Source organism: Corvus kubaryi, unplaced genomic scaffold (assembly GCF_017639235.1).
Source record: "Corvus kubaryi isolate FWS band 111438036 unplaced genomic scaffold, C.kubaryi_AGA036_p1.0 71, whole genome shotgun sequence".
Classification (NCBI taxonomy): domain Eukaryota; kingdom Metazoa; phylum Chordata; class Aves; order Passeriformes; family Corvidae; genus Corvus; species Corvus kubaryi.
This window is the reverse complement of record NW_024582059.1, coordinates 1,251,271-1,276,617: the sequence shown is the minus strand read 5'-3', so window position 1 is coordinate 1,276,617 and position 25,347 is coordinate 1,251,271. Positions and strand designations below refer to the sequence as shown.

The following is a 25,347-nucleotide window of genomic DNA, read 5'->3' as shown; positions in this document are numbered from 1 at the left end:
GTTACGTTGTTCTGCCTTTGTCTCAGATCAGGGCAGAGATAGGAAGGCAGCACTCCTACCCAGCACTCCTGCGTCACATCCCAGCTGAGTGTTGTTGCAGCTATGGCAGTACCTGTATTCCCAGTTCTATCTAATGGGGGTTTGGCAGCAGGAGCGTTGGGAGGAGCATTTGGTAAGTGTTGTGGTGCTTGTCCTCAGTGTCATTACATTATTGGTGGCAGCAGTAGAGGGGACTGGAATCGTCAGTGTTCTTTCAGTATGCTGCCTTGAAATGTCTTGTTCAAGGACCAGTGAATTTGCTTGTGCCAATGGCCTTTGTTTGCTCCTGGGCCCCCTCTGGGCTGTTCTCCACTGATGGCAAAAGCAGCAGCCAGAGTGTCCCACAGCCATGACAAATGCCCTTCCAGACCAGAACCTGAGAGCAGGTTTGGGAAGAGCACTGTATGGTGTTGGCTAATCTGTTGTCATAAAAGTGTTCTCTGACTGAGATTTGGCTCTGAACCCATTCTGGGCATGCAGAGGCCATCCTGAGCTTTAGAGGGCACCTGTTTGTTCGTACTTTCTGCCACACAAGGAGGATGTATTTTGCTCCAGTTTACTGGGGCATGTCCTTGGAAGCTTTTTCAAGTTCTGCATCTTCTCCAGGAAAGAAGCATGCAAATGTAGCTAAAAGTTCCTCTCTAAGTAAGTGTTCATAGTTCTCTGTCAGTCTTTCTTGTTACCTGCTGTTGGCATACCTTGTGGCCTGGACAAGTTTTCTGCCTTAGAGGCACATCTTTCTTCAGTACTTTTACTTATGTTAGTTGCCTTTTGGTTTTGGAGCTGTGTAGCAGAGACCATTTCAGTGACTTGTAGCAGTGTCAGGAGCAGAGAAATGAGCCAATGAGTTTCTTATTTTCAGTACAGGAGAGCTGGGTTTGAAACTTACAAGCCAGCCTTTATATTGTCAGAATCACTGTTCGCTTTCTTACCCACTTAGGGAACCAGGAACTCATGGTTTGAAATTTTCAGGACAGGTTTCAGTCCAAGAGTTGTGTTTACATGTCCTTTCCAGTCAGGTGTTACAAGGTAGCGAAACGAAACCACCAATTTAGTTTAATTAGTGTGGAAAACCAAAACTTAAATGAAAAAAGGCCATTTCTGTAAGAAGTAGAGTCGGTCAGTAGAAATGTGTAAGTACCTGATTTAATCATTAGTGTGATGCTGCTCTGTGCATGTGTGTGCTGCTGACTCCACTGGAATGCTGGCGAGTGCACAGGTTAACAGGTGTGAAGTCTGTCCCAAGTGTGTTCCCTTGCAGTATGTAATGGAGGCCACTGCTCTGCTAGTGCTCTTCTGCATTGCACATGGCAAGCGTGGCTGGATGGCTGAGAAATCCTACTGCAGTTGGGTTTAAATGAGGCCATGGGAAACCTCTGCAGGCTTGAAATAAGAGACATACTCCAGCCTGGCTCTAAGTGGGACATCAGGCTGCTTCATAATGCTGGATGGAGAAAATCAACTACTTGGTAACTAACTTGTGTTATCTTTGCTGTCACTGTAGGAATCTTTTGAAGCCAGCAAAAGTTTGGACTGGGCTGTTGGCCATTACTCTAGAACTGCTCCATTTCAAGACGTGATCATTCAGAAACACCAGAAGCTGTGGATGGTGGGTGAGTATTGACCACTGCACCCTGAGCTAACAAATGGGCACCACCATTCCTGTCACTTTGCTTGGGGGAGGCAAGGAGAGTGGCTCTTTTTCCTTAAATGCATGGAAAAAGCATTTCACTTTCCACAACAGTTTCCAATTTTACTTTCCCAAAGGAGAAAAGACAGTTCATACACCACTGCATGTAGGTAAGATTCTGTCTCAGTTTGAGACAAGTTTAGGAGGAAAAACACTTTGAAATGAATGTGTCCTCTAAAGAAGACAGGTTTTGGCACTCCCTCCCTCACCGATACAAAAGGAATTTCTTGGATGAAAGTGAAAACAACTATTTATTTAACAAACAAAGTGCCCGCAGGGCATGGGGAAAAAATGAGTAATTGCTGAAATACTAAACCTCCCTGGTGTGGAGAAAGCTGGTGGATTTAGAGTTCCCTCTGTAGCTGGCTCGGCCCCTGCTGAGGTCCAAGGCTGGGATGCAGCGTCCCTGCAGCCTTCCTGCTGGTCCACGGCTTCCGATGATCCGGTTCTCGGATCACAGCTAGGCCGAACAGTTCCAGGAGAACTGAAGTTACCGGAGAATTGCTCTTACAGGACTGGGAAAACTTCTTGCCTCAGCTAACAAAAAAGAAGGTAGCTGAAAGCAGGAATGTACTCTCTGCTGCTGCAAGCAGAGCTGAGCAACGTGAGGGAGCGTGTGTGAGCTTGAACACAAGCCACGCTGAGGAATTCGCCTGGCTTCCCCCCGCTCCTTCTCTCGGACCCAGCTTAAAGCTGCGGGACCCACTTCTGGGCATAAAGCAGATGATAGGGGAATACAGTATTGACCTAAAATCACCCCACAACAGACTGTTGTCCTTCCTGCAGTCCACAGAATCTCAGAATGCCGCCCAGAACTTCCTACTACCAGTGATTTCCCAGTTTGTAAATACATCCCAAGATGATGCCAAGAAACTTAGAGCTGTGGCAGCCAATCTAAAATCAAGGGCAGTCTAACTTTCTGTATAATTCATTTTACATCAAATGTAGAGAAGATCTCTAGTGATCTTTGTCACAACTTTTGTTGCATTCCACAATTTCTGATGTTTATTACTGCAGTACAGTAGCAAAATAATGGAGCGAGCTCTATTCCACTGCAAGTGCAGATTCAGGTTAGAGATTTCTCTCTATGTCAGGTGTAGACAGAAGCTCTCAGGCTGATTCAGCTGATTCCTGGATTCTTTCTTTATTCCATCAGACCTGCAAAATGGGAATGGCACTTCCTATCTTGGCAAAGAGGTGTAAAGATAAATTTGTGTGTGAGGTGAGCAGATCTCATGGTGAGGTCCATGAACATATCTTGATAGTTACATGACATGAACACATTTGCTTTAAGTGTTTAAGACTTGGCATTGCTTACCCTTTCTCTTGCTAAGCCTCTTTCCTCTGTCTGCTACCTTCATCCTCACACCTGCAAGGAGCCTGACCTTTTCCCATCAGTGCAAGAATCATTGTACAGGATGACCATTACTACTATGAAAAAAGGTCAAGCAAAAAGAGTAAAGCTGTGTGTTCTAACATTTTCTTCTAACTGAGCTGCTTGCAGTAAACGGGTTTGCTCTGCCATACACAAATGTCTCTTAGTAGGTGTCTTGCCACTTTCTGTAGTGTGTCCTACACTTGTTGGTATGTTCTAACTCCTACTCTTGCCTAGTTCTAACACACTGTGTGGCTTGCCTGCAACACATACTTAAGATGCAGAAGGTTAATGCAGGTAGGAAAAGTTGTCCTGTTACGTGACTCAACTGTAAAACTTTAGTGTTCCATTTTGAATTACTGAGAATACTTTTAAAATTAGTATTTTTCTATCTCTAAACAAAGGGAAAAAAAACCTAAAAGGACTAAAGCCTTTTTTATTAAGTACACTGAGACTGAGAAGCTGCCAGACTGCCATTTAAAGCACTTCAATACACAGGACCTAGGGGACCTGCTGTGTATGATCACTAACCTGATAAACAGCTATTATGCAACATCTGGTCATGAAGTGCTTTAAGGAAATACAGATCCAGGTGTCTTCTGGTGGTTTAAAAGCAGAGCTGGTCAGAACTAAAGCTAAAAGGTATGAATAAACAGCCAGGGTGCCCTGGTGTCCTGCAGGATTGTAGAAACCCCAGTTAAAATCTCCGCCAGCCCGCTGAGCTGTGCTGGAAATTCTGTGGAAGCAGAAGGTGTGTTTTACTTGGACAGCAGCTCTACTAGGGCTCAAAAAGCCCCTCTACCCCTGGAATATGAGAACCTTTGCCTGTTTCTATTACTGTTGGAATACAAAGAGAACACCGGAGAAGTACATTAATTGAACAAAAATCTATATGTGTTAGACACTGCTTAGATGTGGGTTATACATACAAGAACTGAAAGAAAGAATGGCATTTTTACTATAATTCGTCTTCTCTGGAAGCAATTAACATTCTCAGTAATTCAGCTGGATATAAAATTAGTTCACAAGTTCATTACTCATTGTTTAATTCATTACAGCAACTACTGCTCTAAACATTAAGCATTCTCAAGGTTTATCTTGATTCATTTTCTCAGGAGTGACACCCAGGTTACTGAAGACTGAGCTGAGCCAAGAACCACCCTGTCAATGCTCCATCTTTGTCCCACAAAAACTGGCTGTGAGTGCCAATGCTGCTGCTCTTTGCTTTTTTCATCATGAACTCTGGTGCCTGTTCTGTTCAGTTGGGCCAACATCAGTAACAGTACACTCACCATCTCAGATTTGATGTCAGACCAGAAGAAACACTGCTCATGAGCACAGTTACTACAGGAGTTTCTAGATAGTTCTCCTCTGGGCTTTGTCAGAGATTTGCTGACACACTAAAGAGTTGGTTTCAGTGTAGATGATTCTCTGTTGCCTTAAGGATGAGAACAAGGCAGAGGCTTTAATCCCAAAGCACAGCTGCTCAGCAGTAGCTGATGGTCCTGCTCTCCCACCATAAAAGATACTTTAGCTTTAAGACAGGTGGCTTGCAACCCTTCATTTATTTTAGTGCTTGGAAAGCAGCATGATCTTGTATCAATGCCTAAAACAGGCTAAATTTTCAATAACTCTACTTGAAAGGTAATGTAAAAATCACAGCAGGCACAGACAGGAGAATTAATTTTGGGGTTTTATTATAAAAGTAAAATAAAAATAAGCATTTAAAAAGCACGATTTTTCAAAAGGAACGGATATAAAAAAACTATTTACAAGTAGGAAAATGCCAAACTTGAAAAAATTTTTGGATAAGAGGCACCAAAGTTAAGTTTAAATACATTATTTGAAATATACAAGATTCTTTTCGGGTTCTCTTTTTTCTCTGAGTTGTCACTGTTGTGATTAAAGTCATGATTTTTCTTTGCCAGCTACTTTATGAGCTGGTTTCATGCAACTGTGCTGCAACAATTATGAAGAGAGCAGCTAGAAACTGTATGCTCCGATTGTTCTATGTGCTTAACCTCTTTAGTAAGTAAGTTTGTATTACGCATTACAAATTTCTTTTTCATCTGTAAAAGAAAATCCTCCCAGACCAGGAAAACAGTCAGTCTTTCATAGCGTCCAGTCCTGTGAATTAATGCAGCAGTGGAGCCCTGCTTATTGTAAATGGCTTGTAAATGAATACAATTGAAGGAAGCAATGGCTAGAAGTCACGTGCTGCAGTTGCCATTGGTTCAGGTGGGATTCTTCCAGTGCACTTTTGGTTGTGAGTTCACTTCCCTCTGGCCAGGATGACGCTGATGTAATTTGAAATGTGCCATTTGTTCCTGCAACTGCATATTGCTAATTGAACATCACTACTCAGCTATATAATTGCTATGCCCTGAACTGTCATGTCCATAGCCCAGGGCCATTTTGCCAAGTGTTAGTGAGGACTTGCTGTTCAGAGAGTCTGAATAAGTGAAACTCAGCTTGCGGAAGGAGGTCTCCACACCGCTGTCACATGTGCTTTCAGGGTCTTGAAATCTGCTATTACAGAGCTCACCTGAGGGACAGAGAAAAGGGAAACATTATCATTTGTGTGGCTTGAGCAAGGTTGCTTTAAGAAAAGCCTAAGGAATACAAACCAACAGGATTAAAGCTCTTCTATAGGAAAATAACATGAGGTATTATAATAGGAAAAGCTGTGCTGAATGTTTCCAGGCCACCAAAGCATGTGACCTGATGTACTGCTGGCAGAGATCAACTTGCAGCTGGAGCTTGATGGGATGAGAAGCCTGGTGCTCTGCTGACGCTAATGGTGTCACTGCACTCTGGTCAGGACTCTGTCTGGCTATGGCAGTTGCAGGGCAGAAGGTTCTCAGAGTCACACTGTGCAAGTGTACAGCTCCAGGATGAGGCTCCTAAAACTTTTAATTCATGTTATGTCAACTTAGAGATTTCTTTTTGAGACAAATACTTGAAGAGTTGCATGCAGTAAGTGACCCCAAAATAGGAACAAGTCAGCAGCATCTTTCACCTGTGAAGGATCCACAGAAGGAGTGCCTGACTGGAAGAGGTCAGTATCCGGGCTGAAGGTATGCTGTGGGATCAGTGTGACTAAAGCAGTGGTGGCATCTTAGAGGTAAGTCTTGTTTATCTAAACAAACATCTTAAAATAAACAATGTGATGCCCTCCATTCATGTTGCAAAGGAGCAGAACACCTCTTACCCTTCACAATGAATCTAAAGGGGCAATATGTGTACAAGCACTCTTCTGGGTGGGTGTGAAGGTTTATTCCATGACTGACCAGTTTTCTATAGAGAATAAACTGGCAATGTTAGACCAGAATGGAGTGACTGGGACATTTCTTTTTTCTTTCCAGAAATAACTACAGTATTTTTTTACAGGGTGTAAGGATCCACATTAGGGTACAAGCAGCACTACTGGTGTTTGAACAGGAAAAAACAAAGGTTTTTTTTACTAAACCTGGCCAGGCAATGACTGAACATCCCTGATGACAAACTTCTCACAATCTCTCTTTTTCTCTTAGTAGAGTTCCCTGCCCAAAAACACTGTAGGACCTCCATCTGAGGATGCTCAGAACTCAACTGGATGTAACATGGGAAACCTCATGTAATGTTCCACTGGCCCTACTCTGAGCAGGTAGTTGGCCAGCAGGACTGCTTGAGTCCTGTGTAACCTAAGCCATCCCCAATTTCTCTGCCTACAGAACACTGTGGAAGGAGAAATTTAATACCAAAGTCTTACTGAGAAGTTTAGGAGCCCAAAACATTTTTCATTATCCAGCAATGAGGGGCGAAAAAAAGTCAAAAGCTAATGGCACTTGTACATGCCTAGGAGGTAATTGCCTACATTCCCAGTACATCACCATTAGCAAATGGCAGGTGTCTGGTTTTAGCAGAAGGCAGCAGTATAATGAATACCATGATGCAGGTATGCTGATTCAAGTGGTCCATTTTCCCTCTCTCTTCTAGGCCTAGCAGCTATCTGTGATGAGAGGGGTCATGCTGCCATAAAATATTTCTGAAACCAGTAAGCAGGTGAAGCAGTGTGTGCAAGAAGGTATGCAATCTATCAGCAGTCCTAGATAGAGTGGGGAGGGCAAACTGAAAAAAAGTCCTAAATAAATCTTTTCATACTTTGCTGTCAATTTTACCTGTCTCTCCATTTGCAAAGGTGAGCGATGATGATGAGGGAAGAGCTTTTGCTGTACTGTCCTCCAGGGGAGAAAGTCTGCGTGAGCTGGATAGTGCTTCCTGAATTACTTCTATGGCTTCTGTGTGATCCATCTGTCTCAAAGCAGTGATGAGCTCCTGAACTGTACCACCAGAAACCTGCAAGAGCAGACATCAGATGCTCAGCATCATCCAGGCTGGCTAAAACTGCAGGGCTGCACTGTCTCACCGTGCAGGAGGACAAGGTTCTCTGCATGTCTGAATGTTCTTTGTAACTTGTTATAGCACATTACCTCATAGTTATCCAGCAGAGTTTTCGATGGGGAAGGACTCAACCTGAAGGCATTATTAAGTATGCCAAGACCCAGTTTTTGTGCTAGGGTGGACCAGTTTTTGGTTGGATCAGGCAATTCCAATAGCTTGTAAAGCTGCATCTTGGAACTCTCACTCAGCTCTCTCAAATGTCCTGGGGAACAGAGAAATATATTAATTTATTATTTATACAAATCATGCACCAATTCATTTTAAAGCAGAAACAAAGCCAAACTGAAGACTGTTTCAGAGTCCAATCCCAGCATTTACAAATGTCTTGCTGCAATACTGAAAACGTACTCCATGTCCTTGAGACCTCTTAAGGGAATCATGCTCATTCTGTGAGTGAGGGGGTGGGAGGGCACCTCTTCTCTCTCACCAGCTCAGTTACAAGCTATTGCAGGACAATGTCTTCTCACCACTACAGTTTCAGTACTCAAATACTAGAGGGATATTGTCAATTCTTTATAGGTGTTACCTTGTGTCAGTAAGTCCTCCAAAACCTCTGCTGACTCGTAGGGTTTGCCATTCAATATGTCATACACCTAAGAGAATACGTTAAAGTCAGTATTTAGCAGAAACCTGGTTAGTGTCCTTTAAGTCTCAGCAGTGTGGTATAAAGCCCTAATTCCATCTGTAAATCAGCATTTTTTTCCTCTCCCAGGTTCAGTATGACTCAGGATACTGTAGAAAACCTGTGCTAAACTTTAGCGAAAAATCTTGAGAAGTTAATCTCCCTTTACCTTAAGCTGTGTCACCTGGCAACTATTTTCAAGACACAGAGGAAGCCTTGGCAGTAAATAAATGGCAGAAGCAGTGGCTAAGCAAGGAGTTGCTGCCTGCCTGCAACTAGTCATTTAAAATGAAGCCTGGGTTAGATTTTCACCTAAGGCTGGTACCACTCCCCAGCTCCAGATGATTAGAGATGCTGACTGCTTGTCCTTTACACTCACACCAAACCAAATGCACAGTAATCAGCTTAATCACTGTTGGGGGAGAACACAGGAGTGCATCTTCCCATCACACACAGGCTGCAATTCTGAAGAACACTCAGCAAAGAAACCCACTGGAGAGTGAGCCTTCAAACACAAGCTGCCCACCCAGCTAAATACTTTCCCACACTGAAGACTGCACTGCAACTACTTGAAGAACTGCTTGGTCATTTCTGTTCAGCAGCATTACTCTGTAGCTTTCTTCCAGTGCTGTTTCATCAGGGGAGTTTTATGGCTGAATTAGCCTAATTTTTGATGGCAAATTAGTTGAATTAATTGAAATAATTGTGGATGCAGTGAAAGGAGCTGGCTGAGAGAGCTGAGCTGTCCTTTATAATTAGAAAAAAAACAACAAAAAACTGAAAGAAAAAGCAGACCACATACCTCACAATTGGCTGCCATATCCAGTGGTGTTGTTCCAGGCACAATCCCTTCATCATCTTGATCATCTTTCACATCATCTAGATCGAACAATGGCTCAAAGTTCTCAATGTGAGGATTTGCACCTGAAGAACAAGTGGGGGGTGGGGGGGGGAAATCAAAGAAAGGGCTTCAAGTTGCTTCTCAACGATATTTAAAATAGGCATTCTATGTACTGAATGGCAAATCAGCTAATTTAGCTATTCCAGCTAAATGATATTTGATACTAAGCTAGCAAGTAGCACTGTTTATCAATTACATTTAAATGCTGTCACATCTCTGTATAATGCTACTCTCCATTATAAAAAGGGGGGAAAAATGACAAGCAGAGCATTAGGGTGCAAAGAAAGAGCTCTGGTTGTATCAACTGACTTCCAGTCCCATCCTGCCTCACACAGCACAGCACGAATGTGATGAGGTGATGGTGTGGTGCTGCTTTTTAGTGTCAGAGAAAGTGGGGGTGTTTTTAAAAGACCAAGCAGACAGCCTCAGCAATGGGAGGCTTGGGCTTCCATTTCAAATGAGAAAAATCAGGTTTAAATACAATTGACAAAGTTCCAACAAATACTCCAACCTAATTCTTCCACAGTGACAGCAAATAGGAGACACTTACAAGCTCATGCTTCAGTGATGGGGTGTTTTTTTGGCTTTTTTGTTCCTAAAGCAGTCCAACACTTATCCCAGATATATATAAAAGTCTCTTCTCCACTTCTTCAGCTATAAAAGCTACAAAAGAATCAAAGAACTTCCCAAAGTCCTCCAGAGATTTTTTTGGACCAACATAATTTGCCTTTCTAGCCATTAGATGGTGCTGAAGAGTGATTAGTATAGCATCTCAGAGCAGGACTTTCTGAGGAAATTCAGACCTTCGTGCTTTTAACATCTGACTTCCTCCATCCATTAAACAAGTTCACTGGCACATTCTCTCCAGCTTGCAGCCTTCTAACTTGAATTGTCACTGTGAAAGTAAACTCTACAGCAAAGATCTATTTCCATACCTGCTGCTTTGAGAACTGCTGCCAATTTTGTTGAGCCCCTTCCAGCTGCTATGTGAAGTGGAGTTGTCCCATCATATGTAGTACTGTCCACATCTGCATCACCCTAAGTTTTTATTGAATAGCAAAAAGAAAAGAAATCTGTACAATGCAGCTGCAGAGGCTCATGTCAGCACAAACAATGCTACTGTGTGAGTAAGCACCATTCCATGCCTGGTTGCATAAAAACTCTAATTGCTGCCTGAAAAGAAGGAATTAGAAAGTAACTACAACTGTCTGCATGCATATGGTGGGTTGTGTGCTCCAGTGTTAGATGTATATATCCAAATAGGTCAGGTAGATAAAAGCCACTGTGCATTCCCTGTAAAAGTTCTGCCCATGACCTGAGTGGTGTGCACAGAATCCTGCCTTGCTGCTGCTCATCAGAAGGGCAGCCAGGCTGGTGGCACATCCATGCATGAACACTGACGAAAGCTACTGCAGCCAGCTAGGGCGTGTAGAGTTAAGGATACCAGGATCGAGGTGTTAGAGATGAGACAAATATTTATAGATTACACAACTGCATCTCTATGTACATCCCTGTATATGTTCTACTTCACACAGAAGAAGAGATGAACATGTTCATGAGTAACTACAGTGCCTGCCAGGATTACTCAGTACAAATTATACATGGCACATGCAGTCAGGTTAGGGTCACAAACTCTACATTCCTCAACTTGGGCAAAAGATTCACCAGCAATGCTGAACAAAACAGTAACATTACTAGTAATTTTGCCATTATACCAGTTCAAGTAATCTAGTCAATAAACAGGAACCTCCTCTCCTTACTCCCGCTTTTCTGAAGCACTCAAGGATTGTCAACAGCTTTTAAATTTGTAATTGAAAGGACCTGGGAGAAAGAAATTCTGCCCTTACCTCAAGCAAAAGGCAGCCTGCCAAAGGGATGTTCTCTTGTTCAACAGCCAAATGCAATGCAGTTCGTCCAGATTTTTGTTCCTGAGCATTGACATTAACTCCAGCAGCAATCAGCTGTTTGAGGCAGGACATGCTATTTGCCATCACCGCCATGTGAATTGCACTGAGACCTACACAAAACAAAATCCATCCACCATCATGTGCGTTAATATTTTTATAATTCAGAAATATCAGAGTAATGGGTTTTGAAGTGAGAGACTTCTAAAATGAGTTACGGTTACTGTACTTACCTGAGCAGAAGTAACATATTTTGCCTGCTTATACACTAAAAGATGATAGAATCATAGAATTGTTTGGATTGGAAAGATCATCTAGTTCCACCCACCTGTCGTGGGCAGGGACACCTTCCACCAGACCAAGCTGCTCAAAGCCCCATCCAACCTGGCCTTGAACCTACTTTCAGGAATGGGGCATCCACAGCTTCTCTGGGCAACTTGTTCCAGTGTCTCATCATCCTCACAGTGAGGCATTTCTTCCTTATACCTAATCTAAACCTACCCTCTGTCAATTTAAAGCCATTCTACCTTGTCCTATCCCTACATGTCCTTGTAAAACACCTCTCCAGCTGTCCTTTAGGCCCCCTCTTCAGGTACTGGAAGGTGCTGTAAGGTCTCCCCAGAGCCTTCTCTTCTCCAGGCTGAACAGCCCCAGCTCTCCCAGCCTGTCTGCAGAGGAGAGGTGCTCCAGCCCTCTGAGCATCTTCATGGCCTCCTCTGGCCCTGCTCCAACAAGCCCATGTCCTTCTTATTTTTGCTGGGGGCCCCAGACCCTAAGGGAGTACTCCAGGTGGAGGCTCAGGATGAAGAAAATGGTGTTAATAAATATGTTCTTTGTGCATAAATTGGAACTTGGAGAGTCAAAACCATATAAGAAAAAAAAAAAATCAAGATTACAAGGTGGAACAGAAGGCAGGAACTACAGAGCTCACCAAGAGCATCTCTTTGCCTCAAGAGAGTAGCGTTAAAAATAAAATCTGCATCTTGATACTAAACATGTAGGTACCCCACACTGGCCCCATCTGCTACTGAACACCTCTTCTAGAAAGTGGTCTGGGGAGTAAGTGGTGTATTTTAGTATCATCCTGCTGTAAGGTCACAGTGACCTGACACCTCAAGAATACCTGCACCAGAAAGATAATAGTAAAACCTTTTCTTTTAAAAACCAACAAACCAACCAAAACCCAACCAACCAAAAAATCCCCTCTCTCTCTGAGGAGGTTTTTTGAATCCACAATGACAATTTTAGGTCAGATATTTTACAATCTATTAGAGCAGGAGTACTAAATTGAAGTCTCCTGTGCACTGAAAAATGGAAGAACTGTCTGTGGTTATTTTACAGGCTCTAATTCTGCATGGTCACAAAGTACCAGATACAAAACTAAATACTAGTCCAGAAACTATTTCTAAGGGGATTTCATTCGCTAGACAGGAGGAAACATTTTCTTCTGGGGGGATTTTTTAAAAAACACAATGGTGGCATAAGGAACAAGGCGAACACAGTGCTTGAGGTTCTGAGACATTGAAGAGAATGTACAGTGACAAAAATTCAAATCCATACTGTGCCACGTGACCATTACCAATCTTTCTGTTCTGTATAATTAGAAAGCTGACACATCTGTGGTCTCTCATCTGTGCCTGCAGGCATATAAAAATGAAGGACAGCATATGCAAAATGGGGAAAGATGTTATTTTCAAGGTCTGTATCTACCTGTGTAGAAACATGGTGTTGGCAGGCATTAAGGTGTGTTTGTCTAGTAGGTCAGTGTAAAATACAGCCATTATCTTTCCATACCTTCTCCATTGGGAAGGTTGACCATCGGAGATACCCTCTCATGCTTGAGGAGTAGACTCAGAATCTTGTCATCTCCTTCAGTAGCAGCTAAATGTAAGACAGAATTGCCGTGGCGATCCAGAAGGCTGACATCTGCTCCAGCGTTCAGCAAGTCTTCCACCACCTTTGCCTGCTTTGTGATTACTGCCAGGTGCAGGGGGGTCTGCAAGTGACAGAAGCAAGCCATGAGAAGATAAGCCACAATTACATCATTTCTGCAGAAATCTCTGAAACCCATAAAAGCTCCTAGTGTGAGAAGATGTTACACCACTCCAAAGCCAACAGAAAATAAAAGCTTGCATATGTGTACATTCTTTTCTACTGAACACTACAAATAGGGTTTCTACTTACTGGAAATAAAAGCTGCCTTGCCACTGTCAGCAGTTGGACTTTGGGAGGAACAAAGATGTTGGCCACTCTGTAAGCCAGGGCACTGACCTGGCTATTTGAGCATTGCAGTGCGAGGTACTCGGGAAATGAGATAATCCCTGTGGCCCCCACACACTATAACCCTGCTTCCAGCTGCCCCATTGCCATGTTCCTACCACGGTGGGAGCACATTTGCTTTCCAGGTCCTGCTCAGACCTGCCTTTAGCAATGAATCTCATTTAGCAATGCTCTCATTTTGCTCCCGAATCAGAGATTTGCAGCCATGGGCATAGGAGTTCCTTATCCCCCAAAATGGCTGCACAGAAAAGAAGAAAATTCTGCAGTTCTGTGCATTTGTCAAACTGCAGAACAACTGTGCATTTATACAGTGTGTGTTGAAGTAGCTGATCCTGCACATTGCCCATTTCTGCGCACCTGCAGCACTGAGCAACTCTCAGGCTGAGAGGTTTTGGGACCTTCCAAAGGTTGGTTGCATACTGCATTCTTGTCAGTCTTGCTTCTGAGCAGCATCACACAGACCATACTCAGAAATGCATGTGTTTAAACAGTAAGCATTCTAGTGAGCTCTGGGGAATTTTATTTCCTATACTAAAATAATTTAAAAATTGAGTAAGATTCCATTTCTAGGTCATTATATTAATGGAGGACTTAAAAAGACTAATTCCAGCTCTGCACAATAAGCTTGTGTTTGTCAATAGATCTGTCAACACATCTGCAATTAACTACTGCATCTATAAGGTATATGTCAGCTTTCAGAATATCAGTAGAGAAGGAAAATTCTAGCCCAAGCCTACATTCTCCTCCATCAATGGCTTAAGGTTTAAGTTGAAGGTAGGAAGAGCTGTAGAGGTTCTGGTAGTCAGGGATTTATTTCCTGTGTGGAGCACAGCTTTGCTTCCTGTTTCTGTTAAACACAGGGCAGAGAATTCAATTCAGAATCTTCTGCTTACTTTCAGCAGCCTCCACATTTCAAACTTGCTTTATATGAACATAAAAATGTGAAGGAAAACAAAGAAGTCAAAATAAACCATCTGGGACTACCTGTACAGAATTTAAACCTGCCTTTACTGTTCACAGCAAAACAAATTACACAAGTGTCAGTGTGCTGCTGAATGGTGTACACAATCCCTTTAAGAGATTCTTCTCCAGGCAGGTTCCCACTACTCTTTTTAAAACCTGAGTTACAATACAAACAGGCCAAACTAAAGTTGAGGAGACAGAATTGTGCCTGGCAGTTCTTTTCCTCCTAGGTAAAAGACAAGGTGATGGGCTTTTCTCAGTTACTGCAGAAATGAAAGGGAAATCTTGGTGCTCATGTGATGGGCACAAATGCAATCTGGGCAGTAGCAAGGGCATAGGTTATTATGGCTTCCACATGTGCTCACAGGTATGTGCCTACAGATTACTGATGACACAGGAACTGACTCATGATCCCAAGTTAACCAATGTCAGAAAGGTCAGAAGAGCCCAGAGTTGGCACACGGTAATCCATACCTCTGGCTTAGTAACAGAGAAGCCAAATGCTGAAGCATGAACTGAAGAATTGACTCTTTTTGGCCTGTTCAACGCTTAACCCATGGAAACACTTCTGTTAACATCAAGCAGAGTTATGGACTAAACCAGTGAAAACATGCTCTCTTTCCTCCACCACCTTCCAATATATCCTTGTTTCTAAACTTCTTTGCATCAGTCTGATCTCTTCCCACAGACAGCAAGTTGTACAATTTCTTCTCTACCAGCTGAACAATCAGCAACACTTACACCCCCACAACTGCGCACCTGATAGAGGTCATTTCTCATGTTAATTATGTCCTTGTAATTCAAATCGGGCATCACTTCCAAGAGGTTTTTCACCAGGTCAGTATGAAGGTGGATAATTGCTAAATGAAGGACACTGAAACAAACAAAGAACAGATTAACAATTTCACACTGTTGTCAAATTTATTACAAAAATGTCAAGGCTTTGCTGTAGATCTGACTACATTCTGATATAAACATTTGACTGTTAGAGGTAATGATTCCAGCGCTAAGTACCAACACCTAAAATGAATCCCAGCATTAAAAAAAGCAGGCCAGAAGGTAACTGCTTAACCCTTCAATCACAAAAGCAAACTCAGGATGGCTTTTGTTGGCCCTCAGCATAACTTCACTACTATGCTAATAGACAAAATGTGTGGCACAATTATTTCAGAAATCCTCAGATTCTCTCCTGGTTTGCTCTTTTTTCATATTTTGAATTATGCAGCAGATAAACACTTCTTACTGTCAAAACCTTCCTGCAGAATTTCCACAGGCCTCTCTGCCACCGAAGCAGATTTTCCCTTGGGGGTTTCCCCAGATCTGTGGGTTTTTCTTTATTTCGTTTTCAAACAGCAAAATGACTAAGGACTCAGGCTCAATGACTAACAACCACAGGACCCGCAAGCAGTGGCCAGGGGCATCATGCGAAAAAAGCACCTGTTTTGAGACATGAGTGACTGCACAGCAAGACACTTTACTTCTGCTGTGTTAATGCAATGGCCCTTCCTGTGCTTTTCTCCAGAGGCAGGTCCTACACCACCAGCCTGAGCAGCTGGACGTGCAGCATGGCACCAGGAAAAAAGCAGGTTGTGATTCCCATCCCCCCTGTCCCACAGAGTTCCATTTGCCTTGTTCCATTGAGATTTCATTTGAAAATCATGCCCTTTGTTTTGAAACACATCCTGCCAAGCACTTCCTTAGCCGATGCTGGCCACCTTCTAGACTCATCTTTTTAGCAAGTTGCTGCTGACACAAAATAATCAACACGGGACATGTGGTGTGTCTGTTATGCCACTTTAGAAATACCTGAATAGTCTCAGAGTCATACTTTTGTCAGAAAAATAAAAAGAAGTTCTGTGCCATTTAAGGCAAGGAGTCATCTTGAAATTGAGATGGAGAGCAGTGAAAGCCAGAAGATATTTTTAAAAAAGAAAAACAAAAAGTAACTTACCAACCAAACTCATCCTTAAAGGGTGTTTTTGATTCTATACACTGCCACTGGAAGTACTATGGCACCTTGCTTCCTTCAACTCTCCTGTGCTGTTCGAACAGTCTCACCATTACTGGAAAAACAGCTGTTCCTCTGCTCTGACAGATGCTTTTTATTATGCTCTGTATCATGCTGACATTTTATTTCCAAATCTCACTGCAGAAACACATTTGTTCTTCTACTGCTTTTAGTTCTCTTTTCAGCAGCAAGTATTTTAATTTTACCCTACCATTATATGTGATGCTGCTGACTAGACCATGAAAGGTCAGTTCCATTTCTTAAACATTCCTACGTGAAAAAATGCATTTGAGCACCACTGTAGAGCCATCAGATACCTACAGATCAGTGGTACTGATATAAATACAGTCACAGCCAGTGTTACTGAGTGTCAGCAGCAGTAAATATACACTCATCACAGATTGCTGGGTTCTGTCTCAAAGCCATAAATAGTTGACAGCAACATTTTTTAAAGGCTTACTCAAAAACTTTTTAGTTGCCATATAATTTTAATGGTTAAAGTGAAAATTGGGGCAATTTATTAATTAATTTTGACCTTTTCCTTCTCCCCTAAGAGAGAGCTGGAAGACAATCACCAAAGCTTTGCTTTGTAAAAAAGTTTTGAAGTAATACAGATGTATGACATGCTCACAGAATAAATCCATCTCAGGAGAAAGGCAGCGTGAACTTGAGCCTCACATACTCGCAGGTACTTCTTGATTCAGGAAGAAAACAACTGTTTACCATCATTCTAAGAAGTATTGTAACTTAGTTAAAATGCCCTGCAAGTCCAAAACTGAGGAGCACCTTATTGATCTTATTGATATTTAAAGGCAGGTCCTACTTGCTCAAGACTCGCCCCCCCCCCCTTTTTTTTTTAAACACAGAAGCTGTGCTTTTCATAGTGCTTGCAGATTTTGTTGCTAGCTCCCACCTCGTTCACATTCTTGCTTATCTCAAAGCAGACATTAGGTTTCCAGTTGGAAAGCTAAGCTAGTAAAGTAGCTCTCTCTGATTGTGCAGTCCTCTATCTGTAATCTGAGACCTATTTTCACTGAAAATGGAGTGAAAGCAGTAACCTATCTCAGAATAATTGAACAGTGAGATACAGGTCTTGGTCACGTGAAATTTTCTTTCTACCTGGACACCTTGAGGCTGTATGGCTTCTACTGTTCAAAACACTACAATTTAAGGAAATGCAGGTGATTGCACAGCGCCTGCCAGCTAAAAAGTGACGATGTGATAGTGTCACTTGCTTATTCAAGAGATTATCTTTGCCTGTGCTTAGAGATGCTTCTGCTGAATTTCATTTTAAATAACTACTGATCATTAGTTCCTCACAGTACTTCACTCTGAGTTCCACAGAATCTGCATGGCTGTAGAGGAACAAAGTGGATTTCCACTTCAACTCACGTTATTGAAGGACTGATGTGCAAATATTAGCGGCCAAGTCTGCCACGAACATCTATGCAATCCCTTGGAAGACAACAGTACAGCACAGACATAAGCAAGAGCAAAATAATGTCCTCTGGGAAGAACCTGATGTCAGTGGGAGAAATGCAGTATGGACCCTCCAGCTATTGTTTCTACATCTCCTGGTGAATCTCTTACTTGAAGCATCCTATGAAGAATTAAGGACTTGCATAGAATAAAAAGGGTGCTCTCCTTCAGCACCAAGCTGAGGATCCCCATACACCGTGTATCATGATGCAAGCACAGCAATTCATGCTCAGTCAAGATTTTAAGTAAAAGACAAAAAATCTCAAACTCACAACATGCTCAACATATCCTCAATGACCAGATTACTTTCTGACTGGTGCTGGATCAATGAACTTTATGGTGTACATGACTTCTTTGCAAATGAAACAAAAATGTCTAAATCAGAGCTGTACCTCTCCCAAATAGCAGAAAGGAGAGCAGTATTTATTTGATTAGAGCAGTGGTGCCACTGGTGATTGGCACCCATGAGGGACAGAACAAATTGACTATACCATTCTGCCCTCAAATCCATCGGTTTCAACCCAGTATGGTCAACTCACTTGTCTCCATTATCATCCTGGACAGCGGTGAGATGGCGCTGAGCTGCCAACAGCATCTTCACATCTCCAGTTACGGCATAATCAAAGAGAGCATTGCAGTGACGCCTGGCAAGCTGCATGGCCTTCTCCAGGAACAGAGCATCTGCAACACAAAATTTTGTCTGCATCAGCTCAGTTGTTTTCCGTGGACCACCACCTACTTTTGACAGGCATTTGTGCTGTCACAGAAATACAAAGTGCAGTCCACCAAGCATTATTCACTGCTTCACTGAGATGGTTGCTAATTACTTCTGAGAGATAAGGACAGAGGGAATGAACGCCTTGGAAGAAAAACTAGGTGCATGCTGAGCATTCAGGCAGCAGGAACCCTGAGAACAGTCAAATCTGGAAGCTCCGTCTGGTTTGACTAGCACTGAATTAACAGCACTGATGTGCAGTTGTGTGTAATGAGACAAAAGGAGCAGAACTTGGATCTGGAACTTGCAGGTCCCAGTAGTTTTGCCTTGAAGAAGCTGAGGCACATGAAGCCTAAGTGACCCATCAAATATTGCAGAGAAGCTCATAGAAAAGCTATGGAATAAATGCAGGGCTTTGCACTCCTCCTCCAACTCAAATCATGCAGTCTAGCCTGCTTTACAGCAGCAGCACAGAGAGTCTGTTCTTCTGTTTAAAACATTTCACTTTTTACAATGGTTAGTATTTGTATCCTGATTTTAGAATTATAAAATGGACAGCCACTGAGATTTCAGAAAGCAGAAGTTGTCATGGTGGGGAGGCAGAAGGGAGAAAGGAGAGAAAAGAAACTCATTTGCAGAAAAAAGTAACTCCAGCTGCTCTGTCAATACTTCTGTGGTTCTGTATCAGCAAGAAACTGGTGAAAATGAAACAGATGAACTCTGAAACTACGGCGTCATTCTGTGAAGCAGAAGCATCTGAAACCAGCCTGTATTTTGAACAGTTTCATGTTTTTATAAAATCTTGTAAGGTTGGGGATTACTAAGAGCAAACAAGTACAACAGACTGTGTCATTTACAGCATAATGGGGAGACAATACCCAGGATTTCCAGCTACACAAAACCAGGCATTTAGACTGGGTCAGAAGTGTATCCCTGATGAACACGAACACATCATTCCTCTAAGGCAAAGACTTATTCAGCTATCCATGAAGCTTATTGTTCTGGCCAGTACATCCCTGTGGCTGCTGTACTGTATGCCTGGGCTGAAAGATTTATATTTGCTATTTCCCTCTCAAAACTAAACATGTTATATTCAGGATACATATTCAGGGTAAAGGGTGTTAAACAATTCAGTCTTTTCTTGTTATGCACACTTCCAAAGATCAAAGAACTCGATGCTGAAACTCCCTGGTTTTCCATATCAAACACATGGGAAAGATATCTTTCAAAAGATTACATGCATCTTTTAGCCTAATACCAAATGATCTAGCCTGCAGTAGCTATTTTATGGAGCCTGTTTTTCTGCACCAATTCTTTGTATCATCGGGAGCTAGAAATTGCCTCCTTTCATGCCATTACAACAGACAAAAAAAGAAATGGTCAGCTTCCTGCCTACAATGTTCATTGCTTGGAAAACAGGTAAACAATTCCGACCCCTCCTTCACGACAGCTAAATGGACATTACTATTTCTTCATATCAGCACAAGATTTTGTTTTCTGAACCAGTCATGGGATTTATCACAACCAAAACTGCAAACAGCAGGTTGCTTCAGCTTTTCTCAAGAGCACCATCTGTTCTCAGGTCACAAGAAGCTACACCTTTGAGCTGTTTACAACTACAGCCCATCCCTGTGCCACTTTGGATTCCCAAGCCACGGTTTCTAGTGCTGTTAATAGCAAGTGTCAGACAGGGCTGACACACACAAGGTAATGTGCCCTCTCCCTGACCCAGGGAATAACAAAAGTGGTCTAGATCATGTTGCACTTGGTAAAAACGAAGCCCAAAAAATTCCTTCCTGCTCAATTCCTACCACTACCAAGTCTCTCCAGTCCAACTACCATTTTTTTCATTTTATGCTAAGCATGATTACTCAAATCTTTTAAAATCAACTGTTTAAAAAAAAAAAAAATCCAGGAAATGCATGTCTTGCTGTCTGGGAAAGTAGCCTTTATATATTTTAGAGCTCTGCTGCTAAACCAGTTCTGTTGACTATCCTTGCTTTCCTCCTTTTGTTTTCTTGCCTGAAATCAAAAGACAAAACCCTTTGCAACTGAATTAAAATGGTAAGATAAAAAAGCAGTTCTTTATTAGAAGCTTCCAGGTGCGTCCATACTTACGGGCTATGGGCGCACCCAGTAATGGATTTCTACAGTTTTTTTAAGTTTAACAAATTATTGTATCTAGCAAACACTGTCCAATTCGAAGAGCAGTTGGTTAGGTAATTTTTCACCAGGTACTGGGACCACTGGAGCTGGTCCAGGACTTCTTTGCCCCACTTCTTGTTATGTCTTCTAAGATTCTGATTGGAAAACATAATGTTCTTCTTGTAGGTCCTCTACTTGAAAATAAGACTGAACAGTATTTCAGGAGTGTATCAGAGGGTTAGCTTATTACTCTAAAATTCAAGAGAAAGGGTAGGCAAAATACCAGGAACTGTATAACCATGTACTAATGGTCTACAAAGCTACGAATATATGAAAAATACATAAAAAGCAAAAATTTTTAGGCATCAGTTTGATGCATAACACTTTGTATCCAACAGCTATTTTACTGAGTATTTGCCAAATAGAAATTGGGCAAAATTTCCATTTTAAATTCAAACCTATAATGCTACTTTGAAAGAAATTTAACTGTGTTGCAGGGAAGAACTGCTGCAACAGTCATCCTAACATCCAATAACTCATCCACTAGAGTCACTCAAATATCAAAAGCCAAGTCAATTGCTGAGTTATATTCCATCTGCCTTCACTGCTTGCAGCGTTCCTTCCTCACACAAATTTATTAAAAGGCAGTGTTAAACATGCCCAGCAAGCAAAGCTGTCTCATCTCCTTGCATCACAAGCAGAAGCTCAAGTGCCCAGTGGCAGTACAAAGGTGGAAGATTATCTACAAAACTAGATATGGGGAGGCACCTTAGATCTGGGGGAATGGAATCCCTCCCGTTTCCTCCAGGAGGCATTACTATGTTCAGAAAACAGCAAGCAGACATTTTTGGAGTTTCCAGACCTTTAATACTTGCTTTGCCCTTACTGCAGTTTGGTTTATCCTAAATACATTTACTTGTTCACTTACCCTGCCACCTGCAGTCTGCTTCGCTTACTTCAGTTTTACAAGAAGAAACAGAATCCTCCTTCTCCTCATTAACAGCAGATGTTCTGCACTCAGTCCTCTCCATGGTTTCCACCTTCACATCATGTTTCATGTCCCATTTGTCACTTTGTTTATCAGAGCTGTTCCTGTCTTGTTCAGCTGCACAATTTGATAGACCTTCTAACAAAAAGTAGAATCATTAGTGTCCTGTACTGTTGCTTTTTTTAATACAAGTGATAAAACACAACCAGACAAAACCAAACGCTGAAAAATAAATACAAAAATTTACTTCAACATAAAACTTATCACTAAACTCATGAACCATAATATTCCAGATGCCAACACACATGGACAGGATAGTGATGTGACTTGCTCTAAAGTGATGTTAAGTTTTTGACAGCCTCTACTTTAAAAATAAACCGTTTTATATTACAACAGATTTACATCTCTTTTTATGGTACAAGAATGTAAGTCTGAAGTGCTCACATGAAATCTAGCAGAATTACTCAGATACATTTTTTTTTTCCTAACAGCAAGTTCATCCCCGAGACTCTGGAAATATCTACGGAGTATTCAACATGTACATCTGAAATTATATTCCTATTTTAGGAAGCCAAGAGTGTCCTTATTATTAACTTAATCTTTTCCATTGGTTTCTCTGGGCAGTACCAGACTGTGGCAACAAAGGAAGAGACATTTTTGGTGATCTAGTCCTTGGGTCACCTGTAATCAGCACATTCAAGCAAGCGAAAGGGCTGTTGCTTGAAACAATACACTGAATGCAGAAGCCACATGGAGGGGTTTTGGTGACTGCTGCTCAGGACTGCACAGTAAAAAGGAACTACACTTGGAGAGGAAGAAAGAGAAGCAGGGCAGTACAACCTACAAAAAACCCCTCTGCTGCCAGAGATTCGAGAAGAGGCCTTCCCCAGCATGCTTAGCTAGAGCTGCCTGACACTTTGGCTCATACTGTAGAAGAAAATACAGGTCAAACTCAATTTAACTGTTGGAAGAAAGACATTTTTGCTGTTACCATGTTTCATGCCAGCATTGGACTTTGTTGTGCCAGGGTGGAAATGCATCCCTCCAAAGGCAGAGTATCCGTATGAAGGAAAACTGAACCCTAAAGAAAGGAAAAGGGTTAAGAATTAATAGAATTACATCCTAAACCAATGAGAACGCTAAACCTAAAGAAGTGAGTTTTTGTTTTCTGCATATCTTCTGCTTTATTCCATGCAATAAATTTTCCAGGCTAAAGGTGAGCTCTCCCCTACCCCTTCAAAAATCCAAAGAAATTCTAAGTGGTCGGCTAGTGACACTTTCTTATCCCAACATGCATAAGACCACACAGATGTAGTATCATTACATCCTTCCTCTAAAACTCAACTGAGACATCACAAGCTGCCTCTGTGCTTTATCCTTCCTCTAAAACTCGACTGAGACATCACAAGCTGCCTCTGTGCTTTTGAATCCTTGTGATTACAACAAATTTGTATTCTGGTGTTATGCTATACATGTGCTGCTAGCAACAGATGTAGCAATTTGATGCTGCTCTATCTTCTGCTCTAAAAAAAGGGCTGTGGTTCAGATGACATTTCCTGACCTATAGGTTTTTAATGCTCTGCTGCAAGAACCAAAGTAATGCTCCTATGATCCTGCATCTCAGATATGACTGACCCTGACTTCAACAGATAGAGCACAGTAGAAAATTTACTAAATAGTATCTCCAATTTTTAATAGTTCTTTGCACTAACAGGGTTCATTTGCCAAATTCCACTCGTGGTCCAAGAAACAATTCAGAACCTGTTTAAATTTAGACACACAAAATATTATTAACTGAGCTGTCTCATTAATTTCAGTGCCTCCAAGACCCTAGGAAGCAACAAAGCTTCGAAGTTGGAAGGCAAAGGAGATGACAAAGTGTTTAGAATAAGGAGATGCTTGATTGAATTGAGTAACACGAGTATAAAGGCAACAGAGTCAGGTCTTATATGCCTAGGAGACAAAATCGTCTTCGCATTTTAAAAATCAGCATGAACATCTGTCCTGCTCTCAAAGTAGAACCCTTTTCCCTCTTTGCCCAAACCTGCTGCCTTACCAGAGCCAGCACCGCCACCTGCCCCTCCATACATGCCACCACCTCCGGCGCCACTGCCTCCACCATAGCCATCAGAGAAGTTTGGCATGAGTTTCTGTCGTTTCCTTTGCACTTCTTCTTTATCTGGGATAGAAGGAACAGAGCAAACAGGGAGTCAGTCCTGCTGGTGGCCAGGCACAGCGCAGGGTGTGCATACAGAAAGCACCACTACAGTTACAAGTTTATAAAGGAAAATGAAAAGTGTGGTAGAAGAGTCAACTTTCCTCAAGCTCCAAATAGCAGAAAATTTTTGTATGTACCAGAGCAGTGAGAACTCCTCTGAGAAACAAGCCAGGGCCAAGTCCCCAGTCAGACCAGCAGCATGGCTTGGGCCTGAGTGGTCTCCTCAGCTGTGTGCTCAGACTCAGGGGATGCATGTGGAGGTGTCTTGGGGGGCTCAGAACTTCCTCCAAAAGTGTCTCATGTACTTAGAGCCCTGGAGATTGTGGTGCCAAATTTCTTCAATGTCTAAGCCAAGGCATGAATCAGCATAAGTGCTCCAAATCACAAGTTTGTTCAAGAAAATTTGCCTTTGGGGAATATAAGCACAGGCTCTTCTTCCAAGCAAATCTACTTCAGAAATGGAGCCTTATCAGAGGATCACAAGACACTTTGAGTTTCAACAGTGCAGAGTACCTGCAGTGCCCCTTGACTTCTGTTTAAGGGATGGCAAGAAATGGTGAAAACTGTGCTTGCTTGAAATGATTTACTTAAAATATCATGACAGCCACTAGAACAAAGACAACTTATTTTCAGGCAGGGACATATTACTGTCAAACCATGCTGAGTAGCAGTAGAAAAAAAAAGCCTAAACTTATATTATAGTGTAAGTCCAAAATAAGACTTAGTCCCCTGGAAAGCAAACCACAAAGATTTAAAAGGACTATGCCCATGACTGGGGAAAGTGAAAATGTCATGACAAGAGCTACAAAAATAGGGATACAAATATTACATGGGTTAAAATCCAGTAGAACTGTTGAGAAAAGAACAAAGTATCATTTGTTTATTAAACCATCTAGTAGTTTTCAACAGCCATATGACAAAAAGAAATTTCATGCACAGGCACATCAGTCAGTGCATCAGATGAGACAGCTGAATACATGAGACAGTACACTGACAAATCCACGTGCATTGTTTCCAGGTACACATGATGAGTAAGTATGCATGCATGCACGCATCAGGCATACTCACACTGATGAGGAGAGAAAACTCTACAGAGCAATCTAGTCAGAGAAACAAAAAAATCCACATACGTGTGTCTGAGTTTGTGGGAACATTTGCAACAAGGGAAAAATATAGTTCCTAAATGGTAATTTCATTATTAGGTTGCATAGGGGATTTGAAAATGCACATAACAATGTTGAGCTAATTTTACTCGTGTAAGAGGCACATGAAAGAGGTTTGCTTCAAATCTGGCAACTTTGCTCTGCAGTTGTACACTTTGCTTCCCTTAGCACTTGTGCAAGAGGTTCCTGAAATCATTACTAAGAAGAAATCCTCTGGCAACTCTGAAAGCTTTCATGCTTTCTGCTATTTTATTCTAACAGTTGTGAAGTAGACTCACTTGGACCACCACCCTCCTCAGCTGTGCTGAGTGTCTCACCACTAATGCACATGTATTTTAGAGATTTTGACAGGGAATTGATTTCAACACAGCTCTACCTTAGGCACAGAAAACATTCAAGATTAGAACTCAGTGG

General features: G+C 42.0%; 1 protein-coding gene and 1 long non-coding RNA gene across 7 annotated transcripts in view; one reads left to right on the top strand and one right to left on the bottom strand.

The window, feature by feature from the left end:
• Positions 1-178: 178 nt before the first annotated feature.
• On the top strand, positions 179-25,161 carry LOC121674875. 4 transcript variants are annotated; one of them, XR_006019877.1, is made up of 5 exons: positions 179-1,652; positions 2,886-2,951; positions 4,220-7,170; positions 7,285-7,528; positions 22,044-25,161. It is a non-coding gene; the product is annotated as an uncharacterized LOC121674875 (long non-coding RNA). The 4 variants fall into 4 exon arrangements; XR_006019875.1 differs by lacking the exon at positions 22,044-25,161 and having other exon boundaries at positions 4,220-6,750; positions 7,083-7,170; positions 7,285-9,931; XR_006019876.1 differs by lacking the exon at positions 22,044-25,161 and adding an exon at positions 8,260-9,931.
• Positions 5,153-25,347, bottom strand: part of NFKB1 (nuclear factor kappa B subunit 1) — a 57,597-nt gene continuing 37,402 nt past the window's right edge. For 2 of the 3 annotated variants that reach the window (XM_042049661.1, XM_042049660.1), the window contains exons 12-24: positions 23,609-23,731; positions 22,544-22,633; positions 21,493-21,690; positions 18,244-18,385; positions 14,977-15,091; positions 12,769-12,970; positions 10,918-11,087; positions 10,006-10,108; positions 8,972-9,093; positions 8,074-8,140; positions 7,577-7,749; positions 7,265-7,442; positions 5,153-5,649 (exon numbers count right to left, since the gene is read on the bottom strand). In XM_042049661.1, coding sequence (XP_041905595.1) covers positions 5,462-5,649; positions 7,265-7,442; positions 7,577-7,749; positions 8,074-8,140; positions 8,972-9,093; positions 10,006-10,108; positions 10,918-11,087; positions 12,769-12,970; positions 14,977-15,091; positions 18,244-18,385; positions 21,493-21,690; positions 22,544-22,633; positions 23,609-23,731 — 1,871 coding nt within the window. In that variant the 3' untranslated portion in view covers positions 5,153-5,461. Of the gene's footprint in view, positions 5,650-7,264; positions 7,750-8,073; positions 8,141-8,971; positions 9,094-10,005; positions 10,109-10,917; positions 11,088-12,768; positions 12,971-14,976; positions 15,092-18,243; positions 18,386-21,492; positions 21,691-22,543; positions 22,634-23,608; positions 23,732-25,347 lie in introns of those variants that run through there. The other variant, XM_042049662.1, reaches the window with a different exon arrangement.